The 21245-nt window shown below is 32.5% G+C and overlaps 1 protein-coding gene and 1 long non-coding RNA gene across 3 annotated transcripts in view; one reads left to right on the top strand and one right to left on the bottom strand.

The window, feature by feature from the left end:
• The window catches only part of LOC136971890 (uncharacterized), a 32055-nt gene extending 22528 nt beyond the window's left edge, over positions 1 to 9527 (top strand). The window contains exon 3 of the long non-coding RNA XR_010880235.1: positions 9417 to 9527. This is a non-coding gene — a long non-coding RNA (uncharacterized lncRNA). The remainder of the gene's footprint in view (positions 1 to 9416) is intronic.
• The window catches only part of LOC136971874 (structural maintenance of chromosomes protein 5-like), a 36826-nt gene extending 15890 nt beyond the window's left edge, over positions 1 to 20936 (bottom strand). For both annotated transcript variants that reach the window (XM_067266386.1, XM_067266387.1), the window contains exons 1-17: positions 20793 to 20936; positions 17972 to 18166; positions 17797 to 17896; positions 17490 to 17615; positions 17198 to 17410; positions 16969 to 17130; positions 16806 to 16877; positions 12972 to 13033; positions 5633 to 5711; positions 5420 to 5537; positions 5179 to 5333; positions 4892 to 5100; positions 4627 to 4807; positions 4494 to 4555; positions 4347 to 4413; positions 288 to 389; positions 11 to 202 (exon numbers count right to left, since the gene is read on the bottom strand). In XM_067266386.1, coding sequence (XP_067122487.1) covers positions 11 to 202; positions 288 to 389; positions 4347 to 4413; positions 4494 to 4555; positions 4627 to 4807; positions 4892 to 5100; positions 5179 to 5333; positions 5420 to 5537; positions 5633 to 5711; positions 12972 to 13033; positions 16806 to 16877; positions 16969 to 17130; positions 17198 to 17410; positions 17490 to 17615; positions 17797 to 17896; positions 17972 to 18166; positions 20793 to 20857 — 2160 coding nt within the window. In that variant the 5' untranslated portion in view covers positions 20858 to 20936. The remainder of the gene's footprint in view (positions 1 to 10; positions 203 to 287; positions 390 to 4346; positions 4414 to 4493; positions 4556 to 4626; positions 4808 to 4891; positions 5101 to 5178; positions 5334 to 5419; positions 5538 to 5632; positions 5712 to 12971; positions 13034 to 16805; positions 16878 to 16968; positions 17131 to 17197; positions 17411 to 17489; positions 17616 to 17796; positions 17897 to 17971; positions 18167 to 20792) is intronic.
• Positions 20937 to 21245: the final 309 nt, after the last annotated feature.

Raw genomic sequence — 21245 nt, 5'->3', positions numbered from 1 at the left:
ATTAATATACCTTTGAATGGCCATTTAAATCTTGAAGAGCGGCACATCTCTTTTTGTTAATAGTTAATATCTGACTGGTAGCTTTTGCCGTCTCCTCTTCGATGTTGATCGCATCTCTCTCGCTGTGTTGAATACGCTCCGTTTTGTCGCTAATTTTCGTCATTAAAGTTATTGTTTTGTCTCTTTCAACTATTAATTCTTTCTATTTATTACAATAACATAAAAATTTTAGTGTTTATTATTACAATATTAAAAATTTTTAATTAATGATTAACAATAAACTTTACCTTCTCCTTTCGTAATTTATCCTGTTCTACGTAGAGCTGCTGTTCTTCTTGATGTAATTTATTAAAAACGATATTATCTTGTTCAATTTGTTGTTGCTTCATCTGAAAAATATTTAAATAATTTGAGTTATTGGTAAATAAAATTTCAAATAAACTAAATTTATTATCAATTGTGCACTAACACAAATTTTAACTTTTATACAATTATGGTCTTAACAAATTCCTTAATGCAAATACCTTTCTATTCTAGATTCAAATCCAATCTGAATTCTCAAATTTTCATAGACAATTTGATTTGAAAAAAGACTGTAATGAGCTATAATGGATTATGTATAATCCATTATCCATAGTAGTTGGTGTCTTGTGTTTCAGTTTAATGAATCTAAGCTAACTTTTACTTTTGGACTATACTTTAAAAGCAAGTTTTGATTAAGTATAATAAAGTTCCATTTAAAGATATGACAGAGCATCATAACCATCTAAGTTAGTTACTGATTTTATTTAAGTAAATAGTTTTAAAAATTGTATAGAAATTGATGGATCTGGAAAAAGATGCAAATTCACAAATATCACATTTCAGATAAAACATTACAGTCCATTTCAAAATTATAAACTCACCCAACTTTTTTCAATAACAAAAACATAAATACATGACAATTGTTAATTATATTAATATATTATTTACAACATCAATTTAAACATTTTCTGACAATTACACAATTGCACAAAACAGCTAGATTAAAGTGGGCCAAAGACAAGATGACATGGAAAGAGGAGTGGAAACAAATAGTCTTTTCAGATTATCTAGATTAAAGTGGATTATCTGACAATTACAAAAAAAATTATCACAGATTTTCAATTTTTAATCATTTCAAAAGTATAAACACATGTGCACAAAAAAACGATTTGTGATGTTTCAATATTTTGTACATCTACCATTTGATTTAATTAGTTCAAATATTCTATCAGGCATACATTTTACTAGTTTTTGAAGTTGTTCTTTTTAATATTTTCCCAGCAATCCATGATAGCTAACTGCAGTTCATTTACAGTATTGTATTGTCTGTTTTAGCCATAAAAAAGATGACTCGTATGCCCCAAACATTCTCTATCGGTTCATATCAGGGCTCTGTGATGGCCAATCAATTACATTAATTTTTTTTCAGCAAACCAATTTTTAGTTGACTTATGTGTATGAATGGCAGCATTATGCTGTTGGAATTGCCAGTTTTCTCACCCAATAAGTAATCCAAAAGTTATTAAGTTTTGATACAACAGTTCTTGATACTTTTTTGAATTTATTCTACCTTCTATAAATACAATATCAGTTTTACCTCCCCCCGTCCAAATCCTTCCCAGACAATCACAGATCCTCCATCTTGCTGTCTGCTCATTCTGACTTCTTTGTTCTTCCTCAAATTATGCCAGTAGTGACTAACGTCAGGTCATTCTAAATTCCACTTTTTTTCATCTGAAAAGACTATTTGTTTCCACTCCTCTTTCCATGTCATCTTGTCTTTGGCCCACTTTAATCTAGCTGTTTTGTGCAATTGTGTTGATTTCGGTTTGGCAGCCAGTTTTGTTAATTTGGCATTTTTATGATTATGCATACATCTCCATACAGTTGCTGGTGAAACTGCAATTGGCAGTTTGATGCTGCTTCTCTGACAGCAACTTGTTGACCATCAGTAGCTGAAAGACTTTTCTTTCGTTTCTAGGTGTAAGAAGTTTAGGCCTTCCACATTGCTTATTTCTGCCATAATTTTCACCCTGAGTTAACACATTTCTCACAGCATGTGTAGATTGATTTATAGCTGCCAAATTTGTCTTAGAGATTGTCCTGATCCTTTTAGTTAGTAAATTTCACATATTTCCAACTCTGTTAGTGTTTTTCCATGAGGCATTGTTTTAAATCACAAAAAACTGTTTAAAATTGGTGCCACATTTTTAATGATGAGTGATAATCCCCTCTGGTGACAACTAATTAAACCAATAATTAATAAAAAAATTATTATACTAATTTTATGACCTGTGAACTTTTGAAACACTCAAAAATTGAAAATCTGTGATAATTTTGTTTGTAATTGTCAGATTGCTCTAAAAATTTCAGAAAATGTTTAAATTGACATTATAAACAACATACTAATATAATAAATACATTAATGTTGTTAATGTTTTTGTTGTTGAAAAATGTTGGGTGTGTTTATAATTTTGAAACAAACTGTATCAGGTTAGTATAGCATATGTTATCAGTTACTAGATCTTCATCTGATTATATTTAATTTGGAATGTATGTACATAGATTGATCAAATGAAACCCATTTGAGTAAATTTATTAAGACAAATGAAACAGTATACCTATCATTATGGCATAATTTAACAAAGCACTATATGAAGAAGTCTGAATGCACTTTCGTTTGTTAAAAAAAGAAGCAACTATATGCATTCAGACATCCCACTGCTTGGAGAGACAACAGATACCGTCCACAAAGAATGATACTGATTGGTCCTTGAGTTATTAGGCAACTGCTTTCTTGACTTCCACATCAGAGGTAAAGCATTGTCCCTTAAGAGCTTTTTTAAAGGTTCAAACAAATGAAAGTCACATAGTGACAGACTGGGGGTCTAGGAAGTCTGGTGCAAAACCTCCTGACCTTTTCATGCTAAAGTGTCCTGCACAGTGTTTGAATAAGAAGTTAAACATTGTCGTGCAACAAAATCAGACAATGTGATAACATGCTCGGTCACTTATTCTTTGCAGCTTTATGCAGCTTGTCTAATTTTGCATTTTAGTGGTTGGCATTGTTGCTCACGTGAGGGTCTTTGCTGGTGGACTTTAAAGTCCCCGCAATGTCAATAAAATGTGTTCACTACAACTTGACAGGTGGAAGCCTATAACTATAAGCCTATAAAATTTTTTTGTGTTGGTGAACAGGGGTGTTTCCATTGAATGCTTGCTCATCTACTGGTCAGCTCAAAGTGGTGGCACTATGTTTCGACCTTGGATGGATTTTGAATAACTCCAACCACATTTTCATTACTCTGTGCCAAAAAGAAAACATCAGAGACAACTGATCTGCTTCCTGCTTGTTCATTGGTATATGCTTATTGTCCCATATGATGTCATTCCCCTCCCCTTGCACTGGACCATATGTCAGTCAGGGAACAACTGGTTTCATTTGATCAATCCTAATATATTTCACGTAGATTAACTGTCCCCACATCAACTAGGCATTTCTGCCTCCATGACCCTTAGTAGCTTACTCACTAATTGTAAGCTTAACAACAAAAAATGTGCCAATTGGATGTATTTAACAACTTTATAACACAAACTTTTAAGTATCTAGCAGAAAACATTTTTGATAACTTATTTTAAATTTACAACATTCAAAAACACGCGATTTACATATTTTAAAATTTGGCGTATTAACATGGAAACAAACAACATAAATTAAAAAATAAAATATTATGTTAAAAGTTTATTTTTTGTGGTTGGAGTTGTTTATGTTTCCATGTTAATACGTCAAATTTTAAAATATGTAAATCGCATGTTTTTGAATGTTGTAAATTTAAAATAAGCTATTATAGTTCTGCCATTAGAACTCAGTTCGATTATTTAATTTTGTAATATATATGTTTTCTGATTTGAGGCAGGCTTCTAAATGGGGTTGAAAGGTTTGTTTTTGATTAAACACTGCTGAAAAAGTATAGAATGTGTAGAAAAGTAATATTCTGATTTACTTCAAATTTAGTGTGTTTTGTTATTTTAATCTCTAACAACAAATATATATATACAGACACTGTGCTGTTTATTAGAATAAATGCAGTATATACAGTATGCATCATAAATTCACTTAGAAAGCACATAAGATGGAAATTAAATTATGACATTTTAAATATATTAATAAAGATTAATAAATTTACGTGGACATCATTATCATCAAACTATTGTTTTCTCCCATTAGATGACATATCAAGGATCAACAGTAAATTAGAATAAATCATAAATAGAGTAAATCAGTCATAAGAATAAACATTAATACTTTTAAATTTCCTCACCTGAAGTTTAGACGTCAACTCTTGATGCAAAGCCATGTCAGTGGATACGGTCAACAGCGTCGGTTTCCTTCGGTAAATTTATTTATTTTTTGTGAATTAAATTTGGCAAAAACAATTTTTAAACATGCTAAAATGTCTAACACTTACCTAACTTCCGTACTCAGAACCGATTTGACATTTGGATCATAACGAGAATATTTAATAGAATACTAAAAGAACCACACAAAAAATATTTACTTAAAAATAAGATATTTTGTTTATACCAAAGTAATCAACTAACCATATAATAATCTGTATAAAATTTGCGAAATTTAACATCGTTTAAAACTTGTTCTATATTATCCTGGGTATATTTATTACCGACAGGAATTTCATGAATTTTGTACATCAGGCACAAGTATCTCATGATGGCATTGGGAGCAGTGAATAAGTCTTTCAAATAACTGTGAAATCCCCATTTTCTATAAATAATAATAATGCATTATGTAACTCGACTTTTAATTTGGAAATAGCATAAAATAAATTTAACATCTGACATCAGTTACCTATAATATTCGATGGGTTTGGAGGGTACGAAGTTTTCTAGGGGAACGGACGGCGCAAGCACGGCACTTATCTTATATTTGAGATTGTCTCGGACAATATCCATAAAAATTTTCAGGTCGTCCTTATCTTCGAAAACAAAAGCTGCCAGATCGTTAAACGGAATGTGCATTTCGACATACTTGGCATTCTGCTGATCTATTACGTTAATCTATGGATAAATAAATATATTTTTTAATAGATAACTTGTTCCTTTTACGTTATTCTGGAAAACAGAAATGGTTCTCACCTGTGTCATTATCGGATCATAGACAGGTTTTTTGAATCGATTCTTATTTTTCCGAAGCCACAGAGAAGCCTCGTAGGCAGCATTATGCCTCTGACGAAGAATGTTAAATTTAATTTGAGCCACGTCTTGATTTCTCTGCAGATCTCGTTGTAAAGCTAAAAAAAAATTAAGAAATGATATGCACAAATACACAAATTACGAACACTTGCTTTAAAATTCCATTTAATAAAACAACACCAACTATTAATTTCTCCATCCTTCTTCTGAATTGAGGACCTACAATTATCTTTCTCATTCTGTACCCTCAACAGTTCTTGAGATATTTTTTGTTGTTTTAAATTGACTTCCTTTAGTAATGGCTTAATTAAATAAGAAAATGATACTAATTGAATTTAATAGACATTTAAAAGAATAGGTAAGTTTATTTCAATAAATTTCAATATACAATAGCTACCTCAATGTCTCGACTGTTCTGCATGACAGAGGCTAACTCATTCTTCATTCCTTCTAATTGTTGTTTCATTGTGTGGAGTCTTTAAAAACATGAGAATTGTTAGAATTCTAGATTATGAGTAGTGAGAGAGGACTTAGCTAATTAATTTTAAAAATTATTATTAAATAAGGTTATTTTTATCTCATGCAACAGGTGAAACAAAGCAAATTGTCCAAATATTCAAATGATATGATTTTTAACAATTTATGCAACTGTTAATAATTACAAGTGAGCATGTGGATTACATTTACACTAAATAAATATACTCCTCAAAAGTGAAATTGCAATACCATTCTATCACATAGTCACATGCAAATTGCATGACTGGTTGAGGTGACAGAGATATGCAAATGATTACATTTGTATATGCATCCTGTCATTTAGTACCCAGATTTTGGCTATAAAGACCAGCAGCCAGCACTGGCTGTAAATGCTATCAGTGACAATTTGCAGCAGCTGAACTTTGAAAGAAGCATAGAAAATCCCTCGAAGATGACAGCAAGCTGAATACCACCAGTTAACGGCTGGGAAACAAGATCTTATCCTCCAGCTGCACAACCTCAGTTTGTCAATGCATGCAGTTACCATACACATTGAACACGACATGAATACCATCCAGTGATTTGTGACACGATGGACGCAGGAACATCTACAAACATACTGAAGAGTGGATCACACCAGCACATGACAGAGCACATAGACCAATTGCCAAATGTCCCATCAGGATCTGTTCATCATGGCACAACTGCCTGTTGCTGTCAATGGGTGCATTTGTATTTTTCCCAAACCATTTTCAACAGACTTCTGAAGTTGGGCTGCATGCACAGCAACCAACAACAGGGGTGCCCTTAACCACTCAACATGGACCTGAACGCCTAACGTGGTGTTGTTGTCATCACAACTGAACTAATGAATGGCATCAAGTGTTGTTTACAGATGAACTTTGTTTCTATCTGAGGAGGAATGCTGGCTGTGGACAGATGTGGTGGTATCCCAGGAGCAATGTGCCAGCCCTTTTCACCAAGCATCACACCAGCCACACATTGGCATCAAATTCAATCAGTGGACAGAGTTGGTGCACATTTCCGATAGTCTGACAGCAGACTAGTGTGTCACATGAATTGTGGGGTCTGTGATTCAATCATTGGTGAAGGCCACAACTGACACAGTGTTCCAGAAAAAAAAAAAATGCCCAACCACACATTGCATGGCAACTCTCATCAGCCCAAATGAAATTCACATCCTACCCTAGCCAGATCTCTCTCCCACTGCATGTCATGTCAGAACAAGGTGCACTGGGACCAGTACGACATACTTTAGATGACATGCACACCACAATGGATGCAGTTTGGCAAAAGATACCTCAGGCAACCATTAATTGCCTCATTGATAGTATGCCGTGCCATACAGTGACCTATATAGATGCCATATTCATTACTGAATAAGCAGGTGTCTGTTGAAATCTTTGTCCTTTTAATCATTTGTTTAGGTCTCTCTCTCTCTCTCTACCAGTCCTGCAATGTGCATGTGTCTATGCACATACCTTCATGGAGCTGCAATTTCACTTTTGAGGATATTGGATTATATACACTATATATAATCCAACATTTTTTATTTGTGAATACTGTTTCATCAACAGAGACTATTCTATCAGATATACTTATTACAATAATTCTATTGTCCATATAGTTTATACAGATAGCCCACACATCAATTCCAATCATGCCAAATTAAGGTGTCAAAATTTAAGATTTAGTTGTTAGTAGTTTGTTATTGTCCTGGCAATGATTAATAGCAACCTTCTCAAAAAGTCTTGTGATCATCCGATGATATTACTTCCCTTCTAGAGTCAATACAACAGAGAAGTGCAAGTCTGTTTCTTGGAAGTTGGTGGCATGCAGGAGGAAACACAAAAACAACAGAAAGCAGACAAGCAAGAACGAGCTGCCAAAAATGCAAGAGAGGAGAAGGAAAAGGAGAAAAAACACAGAGGGGTAAATAATGCCAAAAGTGCAAGTAAAACAGACTGTAAAAATGGACTTTCATACAGCTTAGATATTGAAATAAGAGCCCCAGATCGTCATCATGCATCACCAAGACTATCATTACTATTTGTGTAGTTTCTGTTTTGTATTTTATATATTAAACAAGTAAAACGGCACAGCCATATTTGAGACAAGACTACATCTCGAAGACTCACTACTAAGTGGGATCACTTCGACGCTTATGGCAGGTCTCGTTCTCATTCTCCAATCATCTTTGGTATCGCTGGTTTTGAGCACGATCATTCAAACTTCACTGACCACAGCCACAACCATGAGGTCATCCACGATGCATTTTCAATGAAGTTAACCTATCCAATGTTGAAATTTCTCTCCGTTGCATGACGCCCCAAGTTGAATTTTAGAAAATTTCCCGTTTTTGAAAAAAATAATGGTGGCTATTGTATCGTTTGCAATTATTTTTTTATTTTGCACAAACATTTATTAATATATATATATATTAATAAATGTGAAAATAAAAAATAATTCTATTTCGGAAGTTAGTTTTAATATAAAATTATAATGACGTGCCATCTAGTTTCAAAAAGTTCTAATGATGGAACGAGATATCTCCGGTCAATCGGTCAAAGTTAGCATGTGGTGACCAGAAATATGTGGGGAATAACACGGGACAAGTAAATGGGTTTTTTTCAAAGATTCGTTTATCAAAATTCAATTTAGCAACATTCACTTTTCGAACTTCCAAACGCACATGTTTGTCAAAATTCAATTTCACAATATTCATATTTCCAACTTACCAACGAGCAATGCATGCACAAATCTTGCACTACTGCTTGTTTGTAGAGAGTGTCGTCATTTTTTATTTTATTTTGTCTCAGTTCTTGGTACCCTGACTACCTACAAGTCCGGTTTTTTTATGTGCGCATGATTTGGGTACCTAATACTCTGTGCCAAATTTCAACTCCTGACATGTACTCTGTCAAACCTCTAAGCTGGTAACACATCAGACAGTACGATTTTATAAACAAGACATAGTCTTGTCAATAAATATATTTAAAAGTCTACAGAAGTGTACTTCATGAATCTAGGCTAACTAAAATAAAGTAGAGTGAACATAACCATTCATTAAAAATTAAGCTCAATAGGGAGCATTCCACTTGGCATCCAAAAGAAAGAAAGCAAGCATTTCACACTTATAGTTTTTGCTGGACCAACCAAAATTGTTACTCAAAAGTACATTCCAGAATACTAATTGTATGATTCCTGTGTCTCTAAACTGCTAGAAACTTAAATTAAATGCAAACAAATGTTTATATTTGATATCGCTGTCAATTAAATCATTTTAAAAGCCATGATTAGTGTTAAATGTAAATAAACTAAGTAAAAACACACACAAAAAATACAGATATTGACAATAATTGCAAATGTCAACAATCCAAATGAATATAAAATGTGCAGTGCCATTCAACAAACAAGATAAATATTAACTGATCCTACAAACTGCACTGATTGTTAATTTTTCTCTATTATTTTGCACACAAAATTGTATTAGTAAGTCTAAATTATTAATAGAAAACACAGGTTATAATTTCAATAGTTTATAGGAAAATTTTCAAATATGTTTTCTGTGTGAAGAGAGAATTATATATCAGTTTTACTGGAGTTGTGATATTTTAAAATTAGAAATCTAATAATAGAAATATGCAATAAATTCTATTTTTTTTTTTTTTTTTTTACTACAGATAGTCTCTTACAAAAAGAAATGCATGTAATAAACTATAAAAGTAACAATTTGTTTTATGAAGAAATAAAGATACAGAGATGATCATTTTAATACAAATGAAGCATTCACAATACTCTAACCTTTTATGGATTACTTGAAGAATAAAGAACAATTTTTGAGAATTTTTGAGAATTATTTTGTTAATAATTTTTACAAAATATCACAAAGCACTCAGCAAAATATACATATGCATACACTTAACACCTTATTCTTGCCGAGAAATATAAATTTAAATTTATTTAAAACAAACAAACGTTTTCAGCCTGATTCACAGGCCATCTTCAGGTTTAGAATACATTTGAATTAAAAATTCTATCATTGGAACACAAAATTCAAATTCAAAAATAATAAGATACATTTAAACAAAAAAATTAATTAAATAGACAACATAAATACCAATAAAACTAAAATATATAAACATGCAAGAAACGAATATATAAGTATTAATAAATGCAATATTAAGACATTCAATAAAACCGCTATAACTATTGGTTAGAGCCCTTATTAAACTTCCTAACCATGAACTTCCACGCAGAGGGTAGACTTTCTGCGTCCCTCGCATTTAGACAGCCTTCTTGTAATCTACTCCTATAAATCTGCAACTTTTCTGCTGTCAATGCCAAAGATGGAGAAGATAAAGGGTTTATGATGGTCGCCTCATTCCATTTAACTATAGCTCCTGGCGCTTGCGCCATTTGGGACAAAATTGTTGCATTAGACCTCTTTCTGATGTTATAACTATGCTCCTTGATTCTAAGCCCTAAACTTCTAGTGGTTACTCCAATGTAGTCTTTTTTAACGCCCAATTGCATGTTCTCATATGGAATTTTATAAACTCCTGCTTTCTCTTCTGATTTTATACCATCTTTATCATTCCTGAGGATTTTGTATAAATTAGGCGCCCTTTTTAAAAGCATTCTCGAACCTTTTTTGTGTGCAATCTCCTTCATGACTGCATTCATACTTTCATTATACGTAAATTTTACGTTTCTATTAGGAGCATTTTTAAAAAACCTTTTTTCGATGTTGGCTTCATATTTCCTAATTATTCCCAGAATCGTACTTTTTTGGTAACCTAGGGCCTTGGCTACGTCTATTATTCTATTTAATTCTTTCCTCCTGTCTTGTACTCTTTCACAATACAAAAATGCTCTTCTTATTAAAGCTCTGAAAGCCGCAATTTTATATTTATACGGATCCTTGGATTGGGAGGGAATATACAAAGGGCTGTGTGATGGTTTAATAAAAACGTTAGTGGACAGGTGGCCTTTTTTGAATGTAATATCAATGTCGAGAAAATGCAGATTCAAGGAACTCTTCTGTTCCAATCTTAAAGTAAGGCCATCACTGTTATCGTTGATCTTATCCAAAAAATCCTTGATTCTGCTGTTATTTCTCCATAATATAAATAAGTCATCAACGTATCTGCTAAAATACATGATATCATCCTTAAAATCATGAAAAACTCTTCTTTCCAGCCTTCGCACCACCAATTCACATAGGATCCCTGAAAGCGGGCTTCCCATAGGGACCCCTCTTCTCTGTCTGTAGACCTGCCCATTAAAAGCGAAGCAAGATTCACGGCAGACCAAACTAGCCAAATTCTCTACTTCCTCAGTATAATTAAGCAATTCTGAGTTATTACAGTATAAGAAGTCCAATAGCGCCTCCTCACACGATTCTATCCTAACCGACGGATACATGCTCTCATAGTCGAAAACAGTTGCAACTTCATCCTCCATTAACGCTATATTCTGCAGATCTTTAACCACTTTCATAGGATCACGTGCATCTAGAGTATCTGTGCCTAGCTGCGTGGAAGTTCATGGTTAGGAAGTTTAATAAGGGCTCTAACCAATAGTTATAGCGGTTTTATTGAATGTATTGCATTTATTAATACTTATATATTCGTTTCTTGCATGTTTATATATTTTTATGTTTTAGTTTTATTGGTATTTATGTTGTCTATTTAATTTTTTGTTTAAATGTTTCTTATTAATTTTGAATTTGAATTTAGTGTTCTAATGATAGAATTTTTAATTCAAATGTATTCTAAACCTGAAGATGGCCTGTGAATCAGGCTGAAAACGTTTGTTTGTTTTAAATAAATTTATATTTCTCGGCAAGAATAAGGTGTTAAGTGTATGCATATAAATAATTTTTACAATGACAAAAATTAGAAGTCAAACAATATTTTTTAATACCAGCATTGCCACATTTTCATAATTTGTTTCTTTAAAGAGTGATCCTTATTCATTTTTAATTACCCTCACTGCTACATACCAGGTGATTCAACAAAAGATTTATTTCTGCTTATTACAACACTGCTATGCATCATAAGAAACACTTAAATCTTAAACACCGATTTATTAAGAAGTCAAGGGATAAAACTTGAAAATCCTTTTGGCATCACCAAGTCTACTCCTCATAAAATAAACTTTTCATTTAATCACCTGTATAGTTGCTTCTCATTTAATATGACAAGATAATCTGATTTAGTTTTTAAATAATTAATTAATTTTGGAAAGTGAATCTTTATAGTCAATTGACAGTTTTAAAAAAAATGTGTCAGTTTGCTAGAATAATTTAAACGTTAAAACAAATTAAATCAATTTGAGAAGAAATTCGGGTGAACCTTTCATTTGAGTAGCCTCAAATGAAAGGTTACACGGAACTACTAATTTCTTCATGTGATTGCAAAAGGACAAAGTTAGAAAATAAATTTATGTATTTTCTATATTAAGAATTTTCTTAAATTTTTTAAGTTTAATTTTTTCTCCTGGCAATTTTTTATCATATCATTTTATAAAGAAATCACAATTTTCTAGAGTCAAAAATTCAAATTCAGAAAGATAGCTTAAAGTTTTAAAATGCTAAAGTCCCCTCTTTACATATATTAAATACTAACTTAAATATCATTTATTTTCATTGTTTTCAATTTTTTGCCCATTTCATCGTTCCAACTTGTTAGTTTTTAAAGTAAAGTTTAATCTTTCTACAATTTACAAGATTCTTTTGATAAGTTTTTAAAAATAAATGCAGTCTCGTGTATGACACTGTTCAAAAATAGTAATACATATTTAAATTAAATTAAAATCCTGGAATATGTACTTTTTCAACTTCATCTTGCGTATTTTTTAACATGCATCAGACTCATTAACACATACAACATGCTAATAGTATAATTCACCACACACACAAGTGTCTTTTCTGTTGGAAATATCAAATACTCCATTAATGATTAGTGATCATAAATTTTTACAAACCTCTTTAATTTTAAAATTATTAAATTGAATGCTCATATTTAACATTTGTACCTGAAATGCTAATTTGACAATTTGGAGATAAAAAAATTTAAACAAAGATTTTCATTTTAGCCTATAAATTTTTATAATAAACAATACCATTATTATTTCAGTTTTGAAAGAAAGTAACTATGTGCAAACTCAAGAAAATGTGCCATTTCAATATTACCATATTATAAATAAAATTTTATTGTATCATTGAATCATACCTGGCTAATCTTTGCATTTCATCCTGTTGTTTAGCTGCTAATTCATTGTTGCATTCGGTTATCTGTCCGAAAAGAAGACAAACAGAATCAGAAAATATATAAAATCTGTTTTTGTAAATAATGAGTAAAAATTCTATTAAAAAATCCAGATAGTTATTATGAGATTTTATTAAAACAAAAACTTTTATATTATTAATTATAATAAAAAGTCAAAAAGCTTAATTTTGAGGGCAGAGATGAATTTTTAAACATATATGCCAATAACATAATTTTCGTTAAGTCTAACTCCATCTGAAATACATATCTCTCTACTCCCTCAAACTCCGTATTATCATCATTGCATCTTACATACAAGTTAACATGTCCAAATTATGTTTCATAATATTTACCCCATCCTGAGATATTAACGAAATAAATGCCAATGTGTGAACACATTCACTGAATTTTTTTCTCTGTTTTTTTTACTTTTTGGATTCAGGAGTTTCAAAATAATGAGATTTGCAATAAAAACTTAGATGGTCAAATTTCATGATTCCAATACTTTCTGGTTTTATATACATAACAACCAAGAAGATAAAATACTCAAATGAGAACAGTCTGCACTAATTCTACAATATAGATTAAGTTAAATACTTAAATTGACAGAGCAGTTAAGTTAATGATGCTATTAATGTCTAAGTAGATCGAGATACTTTAATCATAACTAAATTTACCAATTTAGTCTAAATATCCTTCATTTAGAGCTAAAGTATTAATTGTAAACATTTACTTTTATCGGATTTCAAAGCACCAACTACCTCATATAGAAAAGGTGATATAATGTAGTGGTGGAACAAAGTTCTAGAATTGCACAGGCTGTAAAAGATTCCATTTGACACTTCAAAATAAAATCACCATCTGTTATGAGATATTGTTTAAAAAATAACTTTTATATTATTAATTATTATAAAATGGCAAAAAGCTTAATTTTGAGGATAAAGTTGAGTTTTATAAAAAAAATTTATAAATGCTAACAGCAAGTAAAATCTTCATTAAGTCAACCCCAGTCAAGATATAACATATAACATATAAGATACATGACCCCCACTATCTCCCTACCTCCTCAATCTTTAACCACCAAAATTTAATAGCATCAATACTATTTATATACAACCTACTGTGAGAATCTGGAGTTAAGGGATTTGTTTTAACAGTTTCATTAAAATAATATTTTTAAAATTTATTTGATAAAAAAATTATCTATCTAAGTAAAAAGGGGAACTTCCTTTCTGTCATGGCAAAAAAACATTTTAGTTACTCTGAAAGTGATAGTTCGAGTGCAATGTCTCACTCTTCTATCCACAAGACTTCCATCCAATGTTCTCTCTAAGCTGCACAGCCACACATTGCTAAGATTGTTGCTGCGCACAAGAATTTATGTGCCGCGCAGGCAAGCATGCACACTGATTTGAATTGTTGTTTACTTATTTCTCACTCTGTCTGCAACATGATTATTGTTACGTATATTTCGATTAAATACATTAAATCATTGACAAATGATAATATTTTGTATGGAAGTACATTTTAAAATGAATTTTAATCTCTACTTTATAATTAATTATTTTAATTTTTATAGAAAAAAATAAGATTTTATATATATATATATATATATACTGGGAGAGGGATGAGAGCTAGAGTATTAAGCGTCAAGTAGGAGCGCCAAAATGAGCAAGTTGGAAGGTGACCTTTCACCATTTATGATTTATTTCATCCAATAAGAATTATTGGAAAATCACACCATGCTTCCAATGCATGATAGAAGCAATGTTCCCTCTAATTTTTTTTGTAGATAAGCGGAACATTTACTTCTCTGAGCAAAAAGCATGGTGTGATTTTCCAATAATTCTTATTGGATGAAATAAATCATAAATGGTGAAAGGTCACCTTCCAACTTGCTCATTTTGGCGCTCCTACTTGACGCTTAATACTCTAGCTCTCATCCCTCTCCCAGTTCACCACCACTGCTCATTCCAAGGACTCTCCATAATAGGTAATATAATTACATTACGTAAACTCTCTCTCCAGTGGCGTAGCTAGGGGGTGCGGTAGGTGTGGTCTGCACCGAGCCACTGAAATGCGATAGGCCTGTGGGTGGCCCCAAAATCACAGGGGAAAAAACCCAAAAAATTTTTCATGGCAATCAGAACAAAGCAAAATTTGGCATTTGGCCACTTGAGCTACTGGGGCCCCTATTACACAAAAATACTAGCAACTCAACTCTAATCTACTTATACACTACATAAACCACTATACAAAAATATTTTAGTCTGTTTACGTAAACAAAACAAAAAAATACTTAACGCATCATTCATCAAATGAGAGAAATTGAATGTCTAAACACAATGTTTTTAAATTTCTGTAAGTAGCTATAATAACTTAAACAAAACAAGCAGGCTTTTGCATCTCTTTCTAACTCTTTCGCAATGCCTTTTGACAAGACTAAAGTTATCTTGTTCACTCTATCGTGATTCATACGCTGCGTGCCGTGGCCAAGCCCCAAGCCGATGTAACCCAATGCCAACCGATTCGAATTTCAGAACAGTCAAGTCGGTCTAGTCTAGTATATCCACGGCGTCGTTTGTGGAATTAACAAACATTTCAATTCGATCATTTTAACCTATTCCATGTTGAAATTTTTCTTTGTTGTGCGTGGTCGCCATGTTGAATTTTTGTCAATGTTAAGCCTAACAAAATTTTTTTTTTCGGTGGCCCACAAATCTTGTTTCACACTGGGCCCAGAAAACCCTAGCTATGCCACTGTCTCTCTTGTCAGAATAGATTTAATGGATTAGGATCAACGATCATCCTTTGTATAATTGCTGAACCAAATCATGTTATTCTTGTATAATCTAAGATTTTCCTTTTACGTATAATCCCATATAATAAATATAGTTATATTCTAATATGCTTGATTAATGCCTAACTTTATCGTTGGCCCACAAGTTTCCCGCAAACCATTTAATTTACATTTTAATTTGAACCCTCTTTAAATCCCAGTAACACAAGTATACTTTTGTGTCTTAGTCCACAAACCAGACTAAGTGGTGCCTGGAATCTTGATGATAATCAGAGAGAATTGAGAGGGATTTGTGTACTTATCAACTTTCAACAATATTTTAATGTCCACCTTCAGTGATATCAGAGCCAACCCTGGATCTCACATCAGTATGCTGAATTTCTTTTTTAATTGCTACCCTATCCTGAGATATTAAACAGAATAGATGCCAACATACACACACACAAAGACAAAAACTTTTCTCATTTATTTTACTATTTTGGGTTCAGCAGGCCTAAGAACAAAAATTTGCAAAATACCCATGGAGTCAAATCTGACAATTGTGATACTTTCCCATGTTATATACATTACAGAGAAAGTAAAAATCAAAGAATTTCAAAAACAACATTCTTTCAATATAAATTTTAAAACTTTTAATAAAATCCTATTTTTATAAGAAGAAAAACCAAAACAATTTCAAAATACAGAAAATACTTATTACAAACAATTCAAATTCTTCAGAAACTTTGATTATGTTAACTCAGTATCGGACCAAAACTATCGCTCAGTCAAAATTTATTCGTCTTTAAAAATTTCACTACATAAATCTTAAGCATTATTTCATTAAGAAGAAGTAAAAGTATTGACAACACTGCAAGAAATAAATGTTACATAAAGCCTCTTACATTTTATAAATTCTATTTTCATTCAACCACTCGGTAATATTTAAGATGTAGCTTATCAACACACTGACGTTACAAAATACTTTTATATATAATTCTCAAAATATTTATTCTTACCTTATCTTTATACGATTGTATTACTCTTGTAACATTAGTAACATTCACACCTTGATTTCTTATTTTCAAACCCTGTAAATATTATAGTCTTTACCTATCATATATTTATTCCAAAGTAAAAATTTACATAATAAAAGTTTAAATAATTTTAAGATAAACTTACAGTTTCTTTCATTTCCTCCTCTAATTTAGAGAGACTATTTCTTAATTCCTGAAGTTTTTTTTCTAAAGGCTGATTGGAATTTCTTAAAGATTTTAATTTGTCTGAGAGTTTATTCTTTTCTTGTTTCTTAACACAAAAAACCCTACGAACTTCGCTGTATTCCTAAAAAACATCAATACTGTTATATTCAATTTTAATGCAGAGATTAATAACTTTCCTCAAAACTTACCACCCAAGCTCTCTTCTGTTTTAAAACTGCCACTTCTTCAAGGTGTCTCTGACGTTCTTCAAAGTTTTCTCGCTCCTTCTCAATGTGAATAAGCGTCTGTCTTTCTTTCTCGAGATGGCTTATCCCGCTTTCCTTGGAATTCTCTAAATCACGAACTTCTGTTCGTAGTTTCTTCAGCTGCAGATGATATTCAAGCATCTCCGGAGTCCCCACCTAGATTTAATAGCAAGAAAAAAAGCCACAAAAATCAAAATTTGAGTTATTTAAGTCAGTTTGTTACGTATTAACTTACGGCCTTTTCTGTATTGATTAAGAGATCCTGCTGAGACATTCTCGCAAACTCGCAAACACGGTCTTGAGGTAAGAACTGGCATAAGTTTCCAATCTGAATGTTTAGTTCATTAGTCAGTCTTTCTATCTATTAAAAATTACAATTATCAGTAAAATTACAGTAAAATCTTCATTAACAATTACTTTCTCGTCAATTAATGAAAAAAATTTATTTTCACTAAAAATATTAGGTAAAAAACTTGAGAATTTTACAATGAACTTTACCAGTTTTAATTATTTCATTTTTTTTTTTTTCAAATGTATCTTACCGCTTTCTGAGATGACGACTGTTTGTTCAACATCCAAGTCGAAGTGTTATCAGGAAATATTTCTCTGTTCACTATCCAATTTTCTCCATTGCTGTTGTATCTGTAATGGAAAAACTAATTAATAAAATTAAAGTTTTAACTTAAAATTTGGTTACAGATCAGTTTTATGACATACAATTCTATCTCTGTCATTGCCTTGTTATTTCCATGTTTGATATAGTCTGATATCTGACCGGCACGGCCTATGATGTTCGGTTTACCTCCCAGTCCAAGACATATCAGACAGACGAGAGTAGACTTTCCTGTGCCATTTGGTCCAATGATGAGATTCAGCTGAGGTCCCGGTATCAGCTCAACTGAATCATAAGTTCTGTATTAAAAAAATCAACAAAAATAATGACAATAAATTAAACTTATTTAAATTATGAAATAATAAAAGCAGAGAAATACTACAACAAGTACTTCATGAAAACTTATCATTTTACTTCAACTAAGTAGATTTGTTTCAGTTAAATTTTGAGCATTTCAACTTGATTACAACTCAGCTGAAGAGTAGAATCACTTCTTCACTAATATGCAGTGAAACAGTTATGATTATAACATTATCTGACACTAACAAACAATCTGAGTTATGAACAAATGAACCCACAACCTACTACCAGCATTTGGTGGTTTTAAATACTTCAGCACTAGTGGGGAATTGCATAAATGAATATCACTGTAAAAATAAACAGTAAAACAAAGGCTAGAGTTTAACAGGTGAATACAAAGCATTAAAGTCTATAATAGTAATCCAGAAATTGTCAGATGCTGGGCAAACTGAAGTGATATTCTAGCATTCAACAATTTCTTGATCACTATTTTAGACTTTAAGGAAAAAAACAATGAAAGTTTTATTTGGTAGTTGGCAAATTCCTGTCAGGCAGCCACATCTACTTTTACTACATGCAGGAAGCATCACAGGATTTGCACGAAATGCTCTATTTTTCTTTCAGTCTCCACCACACGACTTCGTGCAATCATATATTTCAGATTTGCACCTTCAAGCATTAAGTTTTACATCAATCATCATGAAGTTGAATCCATCTTTTGTGAAGTCAAGTCAAGCATCTCTTTTGATCTCACTCGATGTTTAACCTTCGTATAGCTCCCCTCAAAAAATAGCAAAAAAATACCATTGCACCGTTTTAAAACTGTTTCTTCTTGTATAAAGCATTCCTCTGTAACTTTCATGGGCATTCAGTTCATTAGTAATATATACTCCCAATTCAGAGTGTTCTGCTTGTTTCTCACTTTTCACAAACCTTATTAGTTATCAGAAATTTGCTTATTCCTAAACAAGTTAATCTTCCTTCAACAGAATCCATCAACATTGATAAAACCAGGCTCTGAGATTTCCCAATTTACAAAAACACATGAAATATTTTGACCAAATTCTCACTTATAATGTTTTGCAAATGCTTTGTGGTTTACTCCCTCTCATCTCACATGTTTAAGAACTCTGTAAGTCAATATCAGAAATATTTTGTGCTTTTATACACAGTTTAGTCAAACACATCAATCGGATCATTCTTTCCATGGTTTCGGAAATCCGATTTGGGCACAGAACATGTTCTAAATCTAGACTTTCACTGTTTTAAGCATTACCATAAATAGCCATTGTATAATAGATAAGTAGAAAAGACTTATTATTACACTCATCATAAGGTATGTTCAATACATCAGAGAAATAAATTAGTTTGTTTTCATTTTCGATTTTTCTCTGATGGCATTCTTACATAAACATCAAAACAGACCATAACAACAAAAGAACAACTTTAAGTTTTATAAGTCTCCTCAGCAACATTTTTATCTTTGCACCCAAAACTGCATATTCCAAATTTTGCAACACACAAAAAAGAAAGAAAACATGTCTTAGAGACAATGCCACGTCATGATAAAAAAATACGGCCCATCACAGGCCCAAGTGAACCTTCCAAAGCCCCCATAGGTTCGGGTGCCAATTCTCATTCCATACGGCACATATGCATCCATTCCAACGGCAACAGCTCTTTAAGTTCCCCACCTCTTGGCTTTATCGACTTAAAATATTCCAAAATGATAATTCTTCGATCAAGATATGGGATACGAGTAATTAGAACGTTTCAAACAGGCTTGAGGACATTACCACACTTCTTTAGAGTTAAATTAAGGGTAAGACACTAACTCCAACAAGGAGTTTCTAATCCCCAGAATTGCACACTCCTCTGTACGAGCAAAAAAGCAAAAGAAACCATACCCGTACATGCCACCCTTCATGAGATATTCACCTCCAAAAGTCAGTTTTTACCAGGTACTGATGCTGCCACCTATTATCCACACTCCACGTCGATCAAGGTCAGCCGTGGCTCCAGGCATAGTCATGCAGTTTGGCACTCACCATCGCTCATGCCTTGGTGCCCACATAGGGACAAGCCCTCACATCCCCAAAACCACCTTAGTATAACATCGAGTACTCCACAAATGGTCAAGCCAGCACAGCAGCACGGCCAAATGTAACAGTCTGAGCAGCACATCCCCAGATGGTGGGCAATTTTGGGGGCCTCGTCCAGCAAAGGGTCGCTGGTAGAAGAATCCGGCTGCTCCCGTGAATATGGTCTACAGCTCCAGGAAGGTCCGGCGGTCTCATTCAAAGGTGCAATTGTAGCAAATTAAGCATTCCTTTTTACCACTTCTCGGTAAATAAAACATAAATTTCGAGATTTATGTTTTATTTGGTACGAAACCCCGCCAGATCGTTAATTATAAACACATAATGCGCTCAAATAACTTATTATAGCTTAAAAATTAAATTTTATGTTTTTTGTGTGTCGAAGACAACAAATTATCGCCGTTAGGGAGAAGTAATTTCAGGAGGAAGGGATCAAGACTAACCGAAACCATCGAAAGTAATGGTGGACGCCGCCGTTTATCGATGATATCGCACTAAATATCTACGTTTATTCGTCGATACTTACAAAAAGTTCTCGCATTTTATCCGTACGATGGCTCCCAATGCAAATTCCTTACGAATCGTCGCCATTATTTTATAAACAAACGAAAATATCTACGGTCTCCATTTCGTTTTCGCAGTTCGCGGCTTCCTAGCGCCATCTTTACGTCTTTCTTCTTACACCGTTTTTATTAATTTATTTTTTGCATTTCCTTAACTCTTAAGTTAATAAATAATTTTAGAAATTACATTTAATGAAATAATATAATAATTCAAAAATTCTATATTTTAAATATTCGTGTTATAAAATGCGAGCATTGAGAAGGGTGTTTTTCACGCCCGTCGCGGGTTGGGCCAATCCCGTGATAAGGCGGCCGAGTGACAAGGGAGGGCCCCTACGTACCCGAAACAAACCGTCCACTCAATTTTTTAGGAGAAATGCTCGCTCGGATTGGATTCCGACTCTAGGGAATCCGGG

This window comes from Centruroides vittatus, unplaced genomic scaffold (genome assembly GCF_030686945.1).
Source record: "Centruroides vittatus isolate TY-2023 unplaced genomic scaffold, ASM3068694v2 contig_273, whole genome shotgun sequence".
Classification (NCBI taxonomy): Eukaryota; Metazoa; Arthropoda; class Arachnida; order Scorpiones; family Buthidae; genus Centruroides; species Centruroides vittatus.
Note: the sequence above shows the minus strand (reverse complement) of the source record. Positions and strands in the feature narration are given on the sequence as shown.